The following is a 19,575-nucleotide window of genomic DNA, read 5'->3' on the forward strand; positions in this document are numbered from 1 at the left end:
ATACCATAATAATATCGAGCATGCCACAGTGTTGCATAGTCCCCGTTTTGTTCGGAAAAAAGGGAGGACAAAGGTTTCCGAAATACAAAACTGTCTCGAAACACAGACATTTATTGCCCCGGAACGCATATTTACCATAATTAATTTCAGATATTGCAAAATATTCACAAAATTATTCTAATTATAAATAAACCCGCGTAGCTCACCCAAAAACTATGAGTTTTGACATTTCGGAGACCTCACGCTACACTAGCGCCTCTAGCGGCGAATTCATGCGCGATAGCCCTCATTGCAGTTCTTCAATTTAGTTGGGTAGCTTTTACGTCATCTCAAAAGCGTTCAGAAAGGTCGTCCCTGACGATTTCTGAACGCATCTCAAACGTCTAATTTTATTTTTAGATTCGTGCAATGGATTCTAGCCGTATTTGCCGAAATTGACAGCATAAAATATTGTTGTTTCTCAAGAACTAATTTTATCTACGCTACGGGTTAAACGTTAAGGGGCTGTTTCACCATCCATTGATTAGTGTTCGAACAAAACAAATAGAGACGGCATCACACCTAACCGCCAGTTAACACTAATCAATGGATGGTGAAACAGCCCCTAAATCATTTGTAATCAATGTTTAAATTTCACACTGTACTATTTAATGAGGTTTTGGCTTTTGGGTTGTGACCTCGAATCTGTAGAGAATTCACCAGTCACGCAGTAAAACCAATTGCGAATATAACGTAATATTTTTATTTACACAAACTTGATTATTAAACAGAAACATGTCATAAAACTAAACATCAACTTCTAAACTAGGCTTCTTCCGGGTTTCCTCATCGATTGGGGAATGTTGCCGCTTCGCATTTTTATCTTTCGAGTGTTTGTTCTGGTTCTTCAATGCTTTTGACATCTTTTCTTCACCCACGCTGCAAAAAATGTAAACCGTTAATTTTGAAATTTATTTATAGTATCTCTACAGGTATGCTCTAATCCAGAGGTCCCCAAACTTATTTAGTCTAACGTCCACTTTGAAAATCAGTTATTTTGTAGCACGCTCCATTTTTTTTTTCACCTTAAAACCTCAATAACATATTAGTCTCACCTAATGAAGGCACAAAAGGGGCGTTATCGCTAATGGCCTGGTCAACTGGTATGCTCACCGGAGCACACAACCGGGACCACCAGGTCTGGTCAACAGGTACCTATGCTCTAGTGGCCTGGACAACAGGTATGCTCTAGTGGCCTGGTCAACAGGAATGTTCTATGACCTGGTCAACAGGTATACTCTAGTGTTCTGGTCAACAGGTATACTGTAGTGTCCTGGTAAACAGGTATACTCTAGTGTCCTGGTCAACAGGTATACTCTAGTGTCCTGGTCAACAGGTATACTCAAGTGTCCTGGTCAACAGGTATACTCTAGTGTCCTGGTCAACAGGTATACTCTAGTGTCCTGGTCAACAGGTATACTCCAGTGTCCTGGTCAACAGGTATCCTCTAGTGTCCTGGTCTACTCACTTGACGGCAGCCCTGGAGCCCGGGCCCCAGTGGGGCGTCGGGTTGAACTGGAACCGGAGCTGCCCGTCGCGCCGACTGCTCGGGTTCGCGTCAGCTCGCTGGCTGAGGTCCACCGAGCTCTGTATGGGCTGCCTCAGCAGGTGTCTTGCCACTGGGTCAGCTTCTAATCTGTTGGGGTGACATTAAATTACTGGCTATATTTTTTGGTATATTTAGAGAGAGCGAGGTAAACGCGTCTGTACGCGTACTGTCGACCTGTGTATATAGTAGAATGACAGGCATGAGTGGCAGGGATGAGTGGCAGGATCGTGTCTCTAATTGTGAGGTCCTGCGTCGCTCCGGAATGCACGGCATGGAAGCTATCCTCATGCAGCGCCAGCTCAGGTGGTGTGGGCACGTCTTGCGTATGGATGATCGCCGGTTACCCAAAGCTGTGTTTTATTCAGAAATGGCTCAGGGTAAACGAAAGCACGGCGGTCAGCATCTGCGCTATAAGGACGTACTTAAGAGGCACCTTAACGCCTGTGGAATTGATCCTACGGGTTGGGAGGGGCTTGCTTCGAACAGGTCTTCGTGGCGTTCTACCATATTCAGATCGATTGGCGCTTTTGAAGAGAACCGCTTGGCAGCACTCGATCTCAAACGCCAAATTTTAAAAGACAGACCCAAGCCCTCCTATTCTTATACATACAATTCACAAGGCCAACTCTATTGTGCACCCTGCGATAGAGTTTTCAAGACTAAGTTCGGTCTAAGTGTTTTTGCAAAATTTTATACAATGGATATATTTAGTCAGGGTCGCCGTCATCGAAACCGATGTGGAGGACTATATATATAGTAGAATGACTACATGGTCAGTACGACACGATCGCAAAATGACGTACTTACTATATAGTCTGTACGTAAGTGTCTTTTGCTATTTGAACATCTCATATTTAAGCCATGCGATCATTTTACGGTCTAGTCATTCTACTAGTGACCCACGTACAGCCAACCAGCATCAATATCTGACACAGCAAAGCGTGCATAAAATATCCGATACGACTTTGTAGAAATAGAGAGCCCTAGGGCCGTAGGACATGTCGGATATTTTTGCACGCTCCACTGTGACAGATATTGCAGGTGGTACAGTCAGCAACAGAAGCAGATAAGCAGTTGTGGTGCTTAAAATGATCTAGACACTTATTAGCTTGGTAGTAGTCGCGTCACGAGATCATTTTGAGCATCATAACCGCTTCTCCACTTCTGCTAGTAGTTTTCATCATAATCAGTATCCCGTGCAGTTCAGAGAGGCAGCATTACACGAGGGCTTGAATTATCGGGTACCGGGTCGTACTTTAACAGCACCGCACGTGTACCCTATTACCCAGTTGTTCGTACTTGACAGGTTTGACGGGGTGCGAGGTTTCCCAGCTGCGGATGACGTCCCACACGAAGCGCGCCGGCGCGTTCGTTTTCACCGACATCTTGGATGCGTGCGAGTATGACACCTTGTAGCCGCCGTTCAATATGGCCGATCTGGTCAACATGAAAAAAAAGTTAATTCAAAGTCAAAGTCAAAATATCTTTATTCTTCTCTTTTGAAATATGGCTTTTCTGTCCTAATTAATAGGACAATTTTGCCAGTGTCAAAGTAAATTCTCTTTGAGAGGGACGTTGGTTGTAGTTTTTGCAACATGATAGTAAAATTCCAGAAACCACGTGGACACAACTTGCGCATTAAAAAATGTCAAACACGAGAGAAATATAGAATTTTGTGATCACTGTTCACTGTTAAGGTTAATCGCCGCATAAAACACTATCAAAATTATACTTCAACTAGCCAAAGAAACTGAAATAGCAAAATTAGATATTGTCTACATCCGCCATGTTCGTATGCTACAAATCGAATCCCATCTTTATTCAATTTAGGCTATAACAAGCACTTACGAATGTCAAAAAAAACCTACCACCGGTTTGGAAAAACCTCCGTTGAGAAGAATCCGGCAAGAAACTCAACAAGGTATATTTTTTCTTAAACAGATTTACAATATTTTAAATGATATCTATACATCACAAGTATTTAACACAACTTTATTTTTAACACAGTAGGTTCGCTATTTGGAGGGATCGCTAATGCGGATCGGAATTATTTCCAAATATCCCTGTCCATGATTATAATCATTAACTTGATAATACGCCTTTGATATTAATGTCTTCTTGACAATAGATCTGATTTTTTTATCCGTTTCATTTGCAATATTTTTTGGAATTGTATTATAAAAACGTATGCAATTTCCCAGAAACGACTGTTTCGTTTTAGCCAGTCTGTAAGATGGAACTTTAAGCTTCCCTGTGTTTCTAGTAGCCATTTGCTTATCGACGTTAGTGGTAAAATAACATATGTTCTTCCTAACATACATGATTATTTCAAAAACATAAAGCAAGAATTATAATTTACTAGCATAGATTAGAGGCTAATTTCGTAAAAAAATCTAGTCCATCAGTTAGTAGAAATCTGCTTTCGTAAAAAAAATGATATAGCTCTAGTATAGCCCGTTAAACTTCAGTGTAATGTCATGCTTAGGTAAGTAAAATTTTTATTTAGACGTGACGTCACGTGCTCCCACTCGCGAACTTTGACGGGCATAATATTAATAATTTTTGTTTGATTGACGAACTAATTCTAATTATATTTTTTACCTACCCAATTATTAGGGCGTGCGTTATTTACTAATCGTACATCCCAGGCTGAATACACAGAGACATACTTTAGCTGCAGTGCGGTTACCACAACCAATCCTAATAGTGAGGGGATTAATCGGTATTCGTCGACCTACTTTGATGTGTCGGACATCTAGGACAAATTGCTAAACTTACTCTACTTATAACTTACTGCTACCAACCTCATAGCCAACATAGGCATGGTCTCCAAATGCACGCGTCCGAACAACTTGTCCATGGTATAATAGAGCGGCACATCGTGCAACTCCTCTCGCACCATAGACAACACGCCTTCTATACGCTTGGCCGTGCCGAAGAGATGGGGGTTTTCTTGGACGTGAGTTAGCACGCGGGATACGAATGCCTCGTCGTGGATCGGAGCCGACCATATCGGGCCGCCCAACTGTGGGCATAGAGCGTCGGGGTCTACAATGTTGTTTTAAAATTAATGTAGGATATTTCAGGAAGTTGCGTTGGTTTAATAAAACACCTCTGTGGTTTATCAATGGAATTTTTGATTCAAGATGTAGCCATGCCCTAGATCGGACTAATCATCGGAAGAAACATTAATATTATTGTCATTGAGGGTACAATTTTTCTAATAAATTTTTCAACTGAAGAAAAATTGTACCCAAGGATCATTCGACGAAAAAATATTTAGGTCAAAAAATATTCGATGAATGGTTAAATCGGTCTCACATGGTGCCTTTGGTTGCAGTGTTCGCACAGCTCGGCGACTGGCGGACCGGCGGGCAGGTAGGCCTTCGTCTGGTGCGGGTTCTTCTCGCTAGGGTTCGGCTTGAAGCCCCCGAGCGGCTGCAGGGTTAAGTTGTCGCAGCCCACGCATTGGTACACCATTGATAACTTGCTGGAATATTTATTATTATTAAATCAGGATTGCTGGGCCAAAACCACCACTGCTGGAACAAAATCAACACTGGTTCTATAAGACGGGTACTGGAACATTGGCCTAAAAGGAGCACAGGTGGGGGGATGATTTGGAACGATTCCATCCAGACTGGCGACATTTAGTCGAAGTCAGACGAGTGGAAAAAAAGGGGGAGGCCTTTGCCCAGCAGTGGGATACTGTATAGGCTATTAAAAACAATAGATATAAAGTTGTAAGAAATTCAGATTTTTACGTATAATTTGAACATCGTCAATCTCCTTCTTACAAATTACCTACGGTACTAAACTTTCCTTTCATTCATTGCTCATGGTCACTGTTTATACATCTCTGTCTTACATTAATGAACTCACGTATTTTGTCTCTTTCGCACCCTGGCGCTTCTATCAATTATCAGTTATCAGCTTGTATATAAAATACTTTGAGTAATTAATTGCCAAAATTTTAGTACGGAATTTTTTGGCCAAAATAAACGCAAACTTAAAAAAAATCTAATAGAATTCAAATTTCTATGGGATTAGCTACAGTCGCCTTCATTAACATCTGCCACAGTAGAGCGTGAATAGCTGTCACGTCCTAGAAATAGTCGTGTCACATCGGCTTGTAATAGAGGGCGATGATTATTAGTGACCCCCTCCAAACTTTCAGGCTGCGACCGCACCTGGGTGTGGGAGGTACCACTAGTGTTGCCAGATCCTTTTTTCTAAATATCGGGACTTAAATGTAAAAAAAGCGGGACATAGAAAAAAAAACAATTATAGTTACAATCCTGTATTCATCTATATATCGACGGGTGAAAGGCTATTTGTATTAAGCGACATTTTTTGAATTTTACAGGAGAAGCAATCAAAGTTGAAAATTTCAGAAAAAAAATCATAAAAATAAAACAAATGGTTATATTTATAGAATAGTGCCAGCACTGGATTTCATTTTGCATGCTTCAAAATCAGTTTAGGTGTTATAAAGAAAAACCTATTATTTCCTAAAATAAACGTCGCTTCATACAAAGTAGCCACTTTTTAGAGTCAGGATAATTGTTTTAACGAACACCAGGTTCCGCTTGCAGAAGCAGGTAAAATGGTTGAAGTGTATCGATGGTTATCTTTCAGAGTAAAGCTAAATGAATCAAGCGTCATGTCACAAGCCAAACGGTGCAAAGCAAATTAGTTTATATGCCTTATTTGTAAAAAAATAGGGGAAGTTCATATTGATTGAAGACACATGCTTATTAATAACGGGATTGTTTGAAATCACAGATTTTTCACGAATTATTTAGATGTAGGCGGTTGATACTCCAGTATTTAGAGATATGAATCAAGTCTACAAGTAAAAAAATAAAAAAAGTAAAATTATAAATCAAAAATGTTTTTACTTTTCGCAAAAGTAAACAACTTCAGCTTTAATTTTGGTTTGGTTTAGGAACTAAGTATGTAAATTATTAATTATTTTACCAAACTGGCACCTGTAACAATAATAATTATAACTAATCTAATCACACTTAACTTCCGTAATTTAAAACTTTACTAACAAAGTACTTATCTTGTTTTTCAAAAGCTTAATTATAATAATTGTTATTACAAGTAAATCTGGCCAACTTTGAATATAAGGGCATATAAGAAAAAAAATAGAATTTAACTAGCCAAGCTTTCCTACGGTTATACTTTAAATTGGCAACATTTTTAGTCGATGAAATAGTAGTAGTAGTATGTATCTATGTTTAGGCAGAATATAATTATTATAATCAAAGTTAGGGGTGCCACTTGATTAACTATCTATCGAATGTCATTTCATTGAAATCTATTCATAGAATATTCAATACTAATTCTTTCTCTTGAAGTTATTTCACTTCATCGACTATTCATTACTTATTAAAACAATTATTAGAACAGCAGTACAAGAAATATTATTTGCTTAAAAATATATTTCATCAACTATTCATGACACAGAAAAACAAAACATCGCTGTTTATATCTTATAAAACACCAGAAAATAGGTTAGATTAGAACTATCACTTCAAAAAAAATCGCCACCAGAAAAGTAGGTTAGGTTAGAACTGTGACCAAAAAAATAAACCGGTACCAGAAAAATAGGTTAGGTTGGGTTAGAACCCAGACCCCAACAAAAATAAATCGCTTTCAGAAAAGTATGTTAGACTAGGTTAGAACTGCGACCCCAACAAAAACAAATCGCTACCAAAAAGTAGGTTAGATTAGGCTAGAACTGCGACCCCAACAAAAATAAATTGATACCAGGAAAGTAGGTTAGGTTAGAACTGCGACCCCAATAAAAATAAGTCGCTACCAGAAAAGTTGGTTAGGTTACGTTAGAACTGCGATCCCAACAAAAATAAATCCCTACAAAAATAAATAAAATTCATTCAAAAAAGTATGAAATAATAAAATATGAAATGAAGTTCGGCCAAATAAACTAGAAATTAAAAATCGTTAATTTAAAAATACTTATTTTAATCATTCGAGGTAATGAATATTCGATAACATGAAAAAATAGGAAACATTGACTCTTAACTGATATTCGATTAAAAGTTTGTCGACATTTCAAAGGCAAACTCAAAGTTAACTAGATTGACTGCAAGTATTATGGTGTAAATATAAAAAAAAAATTTGAAGAACCTGTCATCTTTGTGTTAAGTTTATATGAACAAAAATACAAGCCGACCATTTATTTTCGGCTTTTTATTAAAAGTTTGCATTTATAGTTTCGCTTCGCTTATAGTTTCGCATATCAGTCACGCCGACGAAGGAGTAAAAAAACAAAAATAAATTTTTTTTCGTTGCCTCCCATAGATGTAAAGAAGGCGTGTTTTTTTTTCTATAGTGTGGGTATCGTTTGATTGGTCTTTTAAAACCATTGGGGGTTGCCTTAACAATTTTTCGATACACTTATCTTTTTGCAAAATATTCAATAAATTGCGAATTTTCATTAAAGTCGAGCGTCCCCCTCCTCTAAAATCAATCAATAAGTACCTCAAACTTACAAGGAAAATTATAAGGGCTAAGATTGCTTGAGACTTAGTAGTAGTTTAAGAGTAAATAGCATTTTTTGTTATCAATGTGATCTACACATAAGTTTTAAATATTCTTGATGAAAAACCTCTCGGTATAACTATCTCGTTCTCGGTATCGCACATTTTCTTTAGGTCATTTTATTTAACCTTAGTTATAGAGAGAGATATTTTATACTTTGCATTATTAAGCAATTTCGGTTTAGAAATAATAAGGATAAATTCTTCTACAGTATTTCCTGTCATTGTGTATTTAACGGTCATGACATGAAGTTAGGGTAAGTGAAGTTAAGTTTTATGCTTTAACCTACACAACGTATTTTTATCCATATTGATTTGTATAGGTTTAAATAACTTTAGTAAAATATTTCAACGCTTGCAATGACTAGCCAGGATAAAAAAAATCGGATATAAAATGCTGAAGCAACATCGTTTTCTAAATTTGACATCGTTTAAAAATGGTTCAAGCGATATGTGGTATGAAAATTAGGTGAGAACAAAATGGTTCAAGTGACATGCTTTATTTGTTTTAGGTGCAGGCTAAATGTATTAAACGACATGTTGGTTGATTTTTTGTGGAAAGCTACATGCTTTAACTGACGTTGTTAGTAAACTTTAAATATAGGAAAAATGTTTTAAGCTACTTTGCGTATTAGTTTAAGGAAGATAAGAAGAGTTTAAGCGGAAAACCATCACAGCCTCATATAGCTTAAATCAAATGTTACTTGAAACTGGCAAATTTAATGGCACTTCATACTTTGATGTTATGAATTAGTCCCCAAATTATGACCGGTTTAAGCGCCAAAAAAGTGCTCAGATCTTTACCAAACCCAGCTCAATCGACGCAGAAAAATCTGCTGATTGCAATGATATATATAACTCAATATCGCCCAAAGTGTCGCTTAATACAAATAGCCTTTCACCCGTCGATATATAAAAGAAGAAACTGACTGACTTATAGATCAACGCACAGCCCAAACCGCTGAGCCTAGAAACTTGAAATTTGGTACAGAGGTTCTTTTTATGATGTAAATGAGCACTAAGAATGGATTTTTAGAAATTCATCCCCTAAGGGGGTGAAATAGGGGGGTGAAGTTTTTATGGAATTTTCTCATTTCTGGACTTAGAAGTATCAAAATAGGTGTAAAAGTTTTCAATTACAATTAAAAAATATCTGTGTAAGTGAAATGGATAAAATTCCCCCCTAAAAGGGTAAAATGGGGGGGTAAAGTTTGCATGGAAATTTTCCCATTTCTGGCCTTAGAGGTATGGAAATAGGTATATAAGTTCTCGATTATGATAGAGTTTAGCAAGCTACCAATAAAACAGTAAGATTTCTGTAACACTATTGAATATATTTAGCTGGTAGTTCTATTTACTTGACATACCCAACTGACATAACAGAAAATCTTCTAAACAAACCATAGATGAAACTAAATACTACAAACCTCTTTCATGTAAAATTACAATCCTAACACTCCCACTAATTTTACATCAAGTAAATAAAACATATTGACAATGTATTCTTCTAATGAAAAACAACAATAAAATATAAGGTAAAACACAATCCAGTTAGGTATGGACAAAACTGACCTCCCACTATTTAATTAGACCCATTCGTCGTTAAACATAAAACTCGGTTTCTATTAATAGAGAACTTTTGACAAGGAAGTGCTTTTGTTAAAAAATCTGCCAACTGGCTAGAGCTTTCAATGTATTCTACTGTCAATGTTCCTTGCTCAACCTTTTCTCTAATAAACTTGTACCTTACATCAATGTGTTTTGATCTCTGGTGATATACCGGATTGCAAATTAATCGTATAGCGGCTTGATTATCTACAAAAAGCTTTATAGAATTTTGGTGCTCTCCTAACTCATACAAGAACTGCTTGAGCCATAGGAGTTCCTTTGTGGCATCGCAAGCAGCCATGAACTCAGCTTCCATAGTGGATAACGCAATGGTTTGCTGCTTACGGCTTGTCCAAGTGATTGGTCCATTATTCATTAAAAACAAATAACCGGTTGTTGACTTCCTTGACTCTACGTCACTAGCATAATCAGAATCTGAGTAACCCACTAGATCAGCATTTCCTTTATACTCTATTCCAAAATGTCTTGTTCCAATTAAATACTGAATTATTTGCTTAACTGCTTTCACGTGATTAGAGTTCGGGTTATTAACATACCGGCAAACTAAATTTACGGCATACGAGATATCTGGTCGTGAGACTAAAGCCAAAAACAGCAAAGAACCTACTGCCTCCCTGTAAGGAAAACTGACAGACTCTTTCTCTTCTCCATCTGAGCTTTTCAATACAACATTGCAATCTATAGGCGTAGAGCAAGCACTAGCACCAGACATATTGAACTTTTTTATAATCTGGTCTATATAATTTGTTTGACTTACACGGATAGACTTTTCAGTTCTCCTTATCTCTAATCCAACATAGCAATTCAAGTCTAGAACTTTTATATCAAAAGTTGTTTTAAGTGACTTAATAACAAAATCAAGGGTATCATTATTTGAAGCAAATATCAGCCCGTCATCTACGTAAAGTATTAACAACACCCTTTCATTATTAAGACGACTGCTGAATACACAACTATCTGAGTCCAGTTGTAAAAACCCGAATGATTTCAGAAAGCTGGTGAACTTAATGTTCCAACACCGAGGCGCTTGTTTGAGTCCATACAGAGATTTATTAAGTTTGCACACTTTACCAGCTTCAGCATACACTCCTTTTGGAATCTCCATCACAATATCTTCTTCGAGGTCTCCATACAGGAATGCTGTCTTTACATCGAATTGTACTATTTCGTAATTATATTTGGCAGCCATGCTTAATAACATTCTGATTGAATCATATCTAGTTGTTGGCGCAAATGTCTCAGAATAGTCAATGTCCTTAACTTGACTAAACCCTCTAGCACACAGTCGTGCTTTATATTTCTCGACTTTACCATCTTTATTCTTCTTAATTTTAAAAATCCACTTTGACGTAATTGCTTTTTTATCAGTTTTGTCTATGATAGTCCACGTATTATTTTCTTCATGAGCTTTAAGCTCTTCTTTGATTGCTGCTAACCATTTGTCAGACTCTTTGCATTTTATCGCCTCGTCATAAGTGGGCGGTTCGTAGGACTCAATCAAATTAGCCTCATAATTTATGGGCCTTCTAGGTCGTAGAGTCATTGTAGGAACGCCTGGCGCGTCACGTACTGCTTGAGGAGGTTCATAATTCAAGTCACTTTCATCACTGCTTCTTAAACTCTCATAACTAGTGTCACCTTCCTCTTGTGACTGTGGGCTTGACGGCTCTTCTAAAGTTGGATTTTGCTCTGAGGTCTTATCACAAGAAGATTCACCAAACTCAATTGTAACAGGTTCCTTACTGAAAGAAACATCAGTAGTTTCGTCAAAAGTTACATCGCGAGAAATTCTTACTTTATTTGTGTCAGGGTCAAACATTCTATAGTTTTGATTTTCATAACCTACTAAAATCATCTTTTGGCTTTTCTTCTCCCATTTTGTTCTACATGCGTCTGGAATATGAACATAACCAATTGATCCAAATATTTTCAGATGTTGTAAATTTGGTTTTTCACTCGACCAGATTTCAACTGGTGATATATTCGGGGTCTGGCTAGAAGATGTCCTGTTCAACAGATACACCGCACAACCCACGGCTTCTGCCCACAGATTCATGGGCAAACTGCGTCCATAAAGCATTGTACGAGCACTTTCAACAATCGTGCGTAATTCTCTCTCTGCCCGTCCATTTTGCTGAGGTGTGTACGGTGCAGTACACTCGTGCACAATTCCATTTTGATTAAGAAATTCTTTAAAATTATTATTGACATACTCTGTGCCATTATCAGAGTGTAAGATGCCTACGTTATGACCAAATTTGTTAAGTACAATAGCGTTAAATGTTTTAAAATGATCCAACACCTCAGTTTTGTGCCTCATGAAGCAAACATACAAGTAACTCGAAGCTGCATCTTTAAAAAGGACAAAATATCTCATACCTTGCACCGAAGACTCACTCATAGGCCCGCAGACATCGCTGTAGACCAGGTCTCCCGGGCCGAGCTCACCTCGATGAGAACTACGGAATGGAATACGTGTTTGCTTTCCATACATGCAAGCTTCACAAACAAATTTTTCTAAATCATTCTCGTTGCACTGAAGCTGTCCATTTTTAATCATATTTCTTATTTCTTTCACATTTAAGTGTCCAAGTCTTTCATGCCAAACCTTCAAACTTCCTTCTGAGGCTTGAACTGTATTACAACTTGCACTGATAACTGTTTTAAAATTCATTTCATAAAGATTATTCGACTTTTGAGTTGCAGTTAAAACTATTTCATCGTCTTTATAGATCAGTGCAGATATGTCTTTCTTCAGTATTACAAAACCTAAACGCATGGCGGCTCCTTCAGAGAATAAGTTCCTGCGAAGTTCTGGTATATACAAAACTTCTTTTAAAATATTAGTCTCCCATTGTCCATTAAGACATTTCTTTATCAGCACTGTGCCAATGCCTTTTACTTTAAGTTCGAGTTGATTTCCTAATTTCACCATTCTGTTGCAACCACTGCTATATTCTTGCAGATGCAGGAAGAAATCCTTTCTATAGGTCATGTGTACAGATGCTCCACTATCTAGTAACCAAACATCATCATTACAATCAGTGGCAGCACAGGCATTCTCAACTACATGGAATGCTACCATGTTACTCTTGTTGTCTTGATTGGAATTGAAAGGTCTCGGTCCTGGTTTCCTTGCACGACAATCTCTAGCAAAATGGCCGCGCTTATTGCAATTATAGCAGACAAAGCGTTGACGAGTATTCGCAGCGTCATCATGACTCTGTTTCTGTTTCTCCTGGGCCGTCACAAGGGCCACTTCGTTTTGTTCTTCAGCTGTCAGACTGGCTTCTTCATCCATGAGTCGAGCAGTGAGGTTGTGAATTGTTTGCTGAGTTTTCTCAAGCGACATCCACGCCTGTCTTAGGGAGCGGTACTTTGACGGTAAAGTACTAATAATTTTAGTAATAATAGCAGTCTCGCTTATTGTTTCACCACTATCCTTAAGCTGTTGTGCCAGGCTCTCGACTTTAGAAATATGTTGTGCTACACCATCTGACAGATTCATCTTGTAGTTATAGAATCTCTCATGGACCAACATTTTGTTGAATTCGGACTTTTGCTCATAAATCGATTCAAGCTTATCCATAATTTGCTTCGCATTCTCGCAATTTTCAATTAGCGCAATTTGTCTGTAATCCATTGCAGACGTTATAATAAACATCGCCGCGCCGTCATTTTTCTTCCACTCTTCAATTTCTTTCGTATCTTTCGGTTTCTCCATACTAATGTCTATACCCTTTGCTCGTAATGCGCATTTAATTTGGAACCTCCACTGACGAAAATTATTTCCATCAAAGCGCTCTACATTCATTTTTAATCCTGAAACTTCCATTTTCACCATTGACAGGAAAAAAAAATCACTTCATATTTCACTTTATTTTATACCGAGATAAATATACTTCACTGCTCTTTACTAGTTTTATTGATGCTGGGCCCATAACCTGATAGAGTTTAGCAAGCTACCAATAAAACAGTAAGATTTCTGTAACACTATTGAATATATTTAGCTGGTAGTTCTATTTACTTGACATACCCAACTGACATAACAGAAAATCTTCTAAACAAACCATAGATGAAACTAAATACTACAAACCTCTTTCATGTAAAATTACAATCCTAACAGATTACAATGACAAATTATCTGTCTAGGTGAAATGGATATAAAATTCTCCCCTAAAGGGGTAAAATGGTGGGGGGGGGGTGAAGTTTATATGGAATTTTCTCATTTCTGGACTTAGAAGTATGAAAATACGTGTATAAGTTCTCGATTACAATTAAGACATCTGTCTAAGTGAAATGGATAAAATTCCCCCTAAAGGGGTAAAATGGAGGGGTAAAGTTTGTATGGAAATTTACTCATTTCTGGACTTAGAAGTATCAAAATAGGTGTAAAAGTTCTCGATTACAATTAAAAAATATCTGTGTAAGTGAAATGGATAAAATTCCTCCTAAAAGGGTAAAATGGGGGGTAAAGTTTGTATAGAAATTTTCTCATTTCTGGACTTAGCATTATGAAAATTGGTATACTTACAGGGTCCTGATTAAAAATAAAAATGATCTGCGTAGGCAAAGATAAAGAAAGAAGAAGTAGCTTTCGATTTATTAGGGGGGAGTTTCTATGATACTTCCTTATTTCTAGACTAAAAATATAGCTGGTTACAATTTAAAATGATCCGTATGGTGTTGGCAAATTCAATAGGGGAGGGGGTTTTTTATACAAAATGTACAACAAAAATGTGGAAATTAAATTGATATTTAAAATGATGTGTGAAATAAATTTTGCAAATAATTATGCAGTAGGTACCTAACTTAAAAATTACTCATTGGATTGTGCATAATAAAATCAATAATATAATTAATATAAGCGTAATTTTTGTGTGATTATCCGTTCTTATTTATCTTTTATCTAATTTACAAACTATTATGTACAGTGCAATTTTGAATATATAATTCGGGTTCTAGAGTAAGATTCGGTTCTCGCCGGAAGCACACGAGATAATTAATTTACTCTCGTGCTTTACATAAAACTTTTCATAAACTAGCTTCAAAACTGGTGAAAAATGTTGTTTATAGCGAAGTACTTTACTAAACTGTTACCTATCGTTTACGGCAGTACTTCGCTATGCACACAGATACAAATGTCACAATTATAACGGGAGTTAATTAAAACATATGCCCTGATAACTAAAGTACACGCGGACGAAGTCGCGGGCAAAAGCTAGTATTGAATGAGCGATTTCACGTAGGCGAAATATCGCTCGAAATATCGCTAGATGGCGTTAGTGTCGTAAGATCCGTTGGACGTTTGCTCGTGATTGGTTAAATAACTAACAGAGCCATATTTTTCTAAAAAATCAAACCAAACGACGATCGACTATCGGAGGATGGCCAGTGGTTAGAGAACCTGACTACGAAGCTTGAGGTCCCGGGTTTGATTCCCGGCCGGGGCAGAAATTTGTGTGAATAACACGAATGTTTGTTCTCGGGTCTTAGATGTTTAATATGTATGTACTTATCTATATAAGTATGATATCCGTTGCCTAGTATCCATAGTGCAGGTGGTAGGACCTAGTGCAAGGTCCGCCCGGATTGCTACCACCATCTTGCTCGCTAATCCTGCCGTGAAGCAGCAGTGCTTGCACTGTTGTGTTTCGGCGTGGAGAGTAAGACAGCCGGTGAAATTACTGGCACTTGAGGTATCCCATCTCAGGCCTCTTGGTTGGCAACGCATCTGCAAAACCCCTGGTGTTGCAGATGTTTATAGGCAGTGGTGATCTCTTACCATCAGGAGGCCCACTTGCTCGTTTGCCATCCAGTCGAATAAAAAAAAAAAAAAATAGTACAAGCTTTGCTATCAAGTGTCCCATGACATTTATTTATTTAATTTTAAACCAACTAAATGAGCCAATCGCAAGCAAACGTCAAACAGATCTCACGATACTAACGCCATCTAGCGATATTTTGCCCCTGCGAAAGAAAACCCTCATTGAATGACGCGACGAGCGAGCGGCTTCCCAGCTCCCCGCTCCCCGCCCTCGCCCCGCTTCCACTCTCGTGTGTCGCACAGTCTCCAAACGTTCAACAAAGTTTAACCCCCTTATTCATAAACGACAATCAAACCTATTTTAGTTAAAATGCCGCTAAAATTCGTTTGTCCTTATCTGTCACTTCGACATTTGCATTTGTTAGAAAGGGACAAAGCATTTGTTAGTTAACATAGGCTTGTTAAGTTTTATGAATAAGGGGGTAAGTACCTACTGCGCTGAATTGGCTACTTTCCTGAAAAAGAAGACGCGTCCTGAGAGGGTTAAAAAGTGGGACATCCCGCCAAAAGCGGGACACCTGGCAACACTAGGTACCACGCCGTGGCCAATCTAGCAGCTGCTTTTGGAATTAACCCAACGCACGCCCACGCGTATCAGATACTTATGCACACTATATTGTGTCAGATATTGGTGTTGGTGACTGTACAGTAAGCAAAAGAGCTTGTATTGATAAAAACTGACCTGGTAGTCTTCTTGCAGTGTATGGCCCCGGAGTAGACCTTGACGAACACCCGGATGTAGAAGTCAGCAGACACGCTGAGCAGCGGCACCGTGTAGCGGCCGTAGCGGTTTGCGTGCGACTCTATGCACTGTAGCAGTATTCTTAGCGCCTGGACAATAACGGTGATTATAATGGTATATGTTTTTTTTTAATATAAAAAAATACAAAGCCATGGATAAATGAATGGATGGATATTATGAATTAGTTACACTAATTAATATTCAACATGTTCTATGAAGTCATGAGTCATGAAACACGACGACCATAGGAGGGTCCATAATATAAACTTAATTTTTACAAGCCTTTATTTAACTTGCCCTGTTTGTTTTGTTGCTGTTTTTGTTTTTGAGTCAAATTTTGCAAGTTTATTTTGACTCTTCTAGACTTGAACTTGATTGACTTGGTCGACTTGAGCAAAAAAGATAGTGTTCAAAATAATATTATTAACAGAAACTTATCCTAGAAAGAGATGGAATGCAAACATGATTTGATTGTCTTCCTTATATTTCAACGGATAGGTATTGATTATTGTTATGTCCTTTGGTTTATTTTCCAGTTTTGTATCATTTTCATCATCAATTCTGTAATCACTTAGCAGGGCATAGTGGCTCGCAGTAGTGACTTCTATGCATCATGTTACTATCATAATCATCAGCCGGAAGACGTCCAATGTTGAACAAAGGCCTCCACTCTTAGAATGCCACAATGAACGACAACTAGCCACACACAAGTCACATTTGGTGTACTAAGGCCTCGTTAAAATACTAGATTAAAAAAAAAAAAAAACTAGCCACTCATCGTGTATGTTTGGGTGTTATTTAATACGAGAGTGAGAGGGACGGTACTGTACGAACTTCGATTTTACAATTTCGTAGCAGCCTCCCTGTTAAAATTGTATTTTAAGATGTTGTTGTTCTCTATATTTTGTGAAGAGTGAATAAATATTTATATTCTATTCTATTCATGTCCTGCCACCTAATCAGAAAACACTAGAAACTCTATAAAACCTCACCATCTCATGACAGCATTTGGTCTTCAAACTGACAGCTCCGTATTTACAATAGCAGGTCTCTGGTGAGTTCCCTGCCAGGACGGCCATGTCTGTAGCCGTGACCAGCAGTAGGCCTCCATCCTGCACACACTGGACCACCGAGTCTAGGAAGACGGATGGACAGCCATATGGATCCAAGTCTATGGCTGAGAACCGCTGGTGTGGGTGTTTATGTTTGTACATTAGCATGCTGAAAGGAAAGCTTACTGATCAGTGTACTGGGATGGATATAAATATAATAAAAATAAGATTTGTGACACAATTATGGAATAACGTCTGAACTGATTTAGATGATTTTGGTATGGATTTGGTCAAAATATATGTACCTACTCTAACAAATTTGTCATAACAAAATTGCCCTTAGTTGAATTTGTGTTTTCTACGCAGCAAATGCTTTTTTTTTTCATTTGAACATACCTACGAAATATAAAGCCACTGTATGAACTTCTAGCAGGTAAATAACCAAATCAGAATTATTGTTTACACCTGTGAAGGTGTACGGTTTGCACATAAAATGATAGGATAAGGAATTTGATTCAATCAAACCCGTTCCCTGATCTATTTTTGTTTTACTTTGTTACATGCTGTCTTTGAGACATTGTAAAAATGCTTCTAATAAGTTTTTCCCCACCATGCATCGTCATGACTGGTCTCTATAATGTCTTTCACTCCATTGTGTACGATGTTGGCCTTTATTGTTTCCACTGCCTGCGCCGACAGATCATTGGCCACAATCTTAGTGACATTGGGCACTTCCTTTGCATAGCGGATACTTCTTAACCCAGTAGCAGATAGAGCTTCAAGGATTGAGACTTCAATCTAAAAAATAAGAGGTTTATGAGCTTTGAGTATTTATCTAGATAAATACTCAAAGTTTATGAGTAAGTAAGTATTTAATAAGTAACATTAAATTAGTGATAAGAAAAAATTGGACTGAATGAATTTTGTATGTTTTCTTTTGCTACATGTAATTTATTTGTAAAATAAATAAAAATAGTAGTATTGTATGTTAAAAAAATTATGTTTTAATATCCTTATTTCTTTTTCATTTAAGCATACACAAGTTAGAGATAACAGGGACACCTTTGCCAACACTATTGTTGATATTATTTTGTATTTGCATCTGAAGTAAGAAGCTTGGTAAAGAAAAGCAGACACAAGTATCACAATTTACTATTTTGGATATGTTATTATCTTTCAAGATTTTCATTTGAATAGACTTACTGGGAAGGTGCCAAGACTTATGAGAAAAATATTTTGGTAGTTATATTTTAGTACCAACCCCTTCAACATTTTTTTCTTTATCTTCTACACTATTTTTATTCTTCTTTTCAGCCTTCTCATGTTTCTCTTTCTTATAATCATCAACAAAAACAGTAAGCACAGCTACACTTAAGTCTCTATTGAACTCCTGAACAGGGTTGTAGAAAACTTTCTCAGTGGTCAATTTAATCTCAGCCTGACCTTCTCTAATAGATTTTGGAGCTGATGATGCTTCCATTCTCATCAGAATCTGTAAAAAATGTTTTTTTTTAAATGTGGCTCTGCCCATTGGTGGACAATTTTGCCAGTGTCTAATAGGTTTTGCCGTTGTACGATAAAAAAAATCTAGAAAACGAAATATGGGAGGTAACGGTGGATGAACGATCTCTGTAAAAAAATATTAATTGTATTGTATTGCGAACGCACTCATATTACAGATAATAGGTTATATATTGTGATGATTTTAGTAGATAACAATTAAGTTTTGTGTTACTGCTGGTAAGAATCTGATACGTACATGATTTATTCCTCTAAATATAGTGCGATAATATGTAAATAGCATCAACTTTTAAAACAAAAACTTTCCGATTACCACATTATTTTGACAGCAAAGGCAGATAGATAGAACCAATAACAAGCCAACAACCCAAATACGACGTACATTGTCAAAAGCGTCAAAAGTTTCTGCACGAAATGAGTACGTCAAATTTGAAATTTGTTTTTATTTTATTTTTACAGACTAATGACTGAAATTGCACTAAGCCTAACAGAAAAAAAATACAAAGTTTAATGATACTTATCATATAATCACCATAGTAAAATACCGAAGGATGTAAACACAGATTAATTTCACCACATCAATAATTCCAATTTAGACCAGTTTCTAAACGAAACTGTAGGGATGTGTTCTATCTACCAAATTA

The 19,575-nt window shown here is 37.2% G+C and overlaps 1 protein-coding gene across 2 annotated transcripts; it reads right to left on the reverse strand.

Annotated features, from left to right (window-relative positions):
• Window positions 1-723: 723 nt before the first annotated feature.
• On the reverse strand, window positions 724-19,308 carry Trm1 (tRNA methyltransferase 1). 2 transcript variants are annotated; one of them, XM_074104366.1, is made up of 10 exons: window positions 19,170-19,308; window positions 18,672-18,902; window positions 18,021-18,208; window positions 17,351-17,579; window positions 16,299-16,447; window positions 4,910-5,078; window positions 4,393-4,613; window positions 2,888-3,025; window positions 1,508-1,675; window positions 724-918 (listed from the first exon to the last, which is right to left on the reverse strand). In XM_074104366.1, the coding sequence occupies exons 1-10, from the start codon at window positions 19,212-19,214 to the stop codon at window positions 786-788; spliced, it is 1,671 nt and encodes a 556-aa protein (XP_073960467.1). In that variant the 5' UTR covers window positions 19,215-19,308; the 3' UTR covers window positions 724-785. The 2 variants fall into 2 exon arrangements, with proteins under 2 accessions (XP_073960467.1, XP_073960468.1); XM_074104367.1 differs by having other exon boundaries at window positions 19,245-19,303.
• Window positions 19,309-19,575: the final 267 nt, after the last annotated feature.

Source organism: Choristoneura fumiferana, chromosome 21 (assembly GCF_025370935.1).
Source record: "Choristoneura fumiferana chromosome 21, NRCan_CFum_1, whole genome shotgun sequence".
NCBI classification, from domain to species: domain Eukaryota; kingdom Metazoa; phylum Arthropoda; class Insecta; order Lepidoptera; family Tortricidae; genus Choristoneura; species Choristoneura fumiferana.

What these genes read in the sequence shown, in the direction of transcription:
- Trm1 (XM_074104366.1), bottom strand. Translation starts at nt 19,214, where the DNA reads ATGCTATTTACATATTATCGCACTATATTTAGAGGAATAAATCAT. An exon ending in ACCAGTCATGACGATGCATG is followed by an intron (nt 17,580 to 18,020) that starts GTGGGGAAAAAC and finishes CTTTCCTTTCAG; the next exon opens with CATGCTAATGTACAAACATA. An exon ending in ACTGCAACCAAAGGCACCAT is followed by an intron (nt 4,614 to 4,909) that starts GTGAGACCGATT and finishes CTATGCCCACAG; the next exon opens with TTGGGCGGCCCGATATGGTC.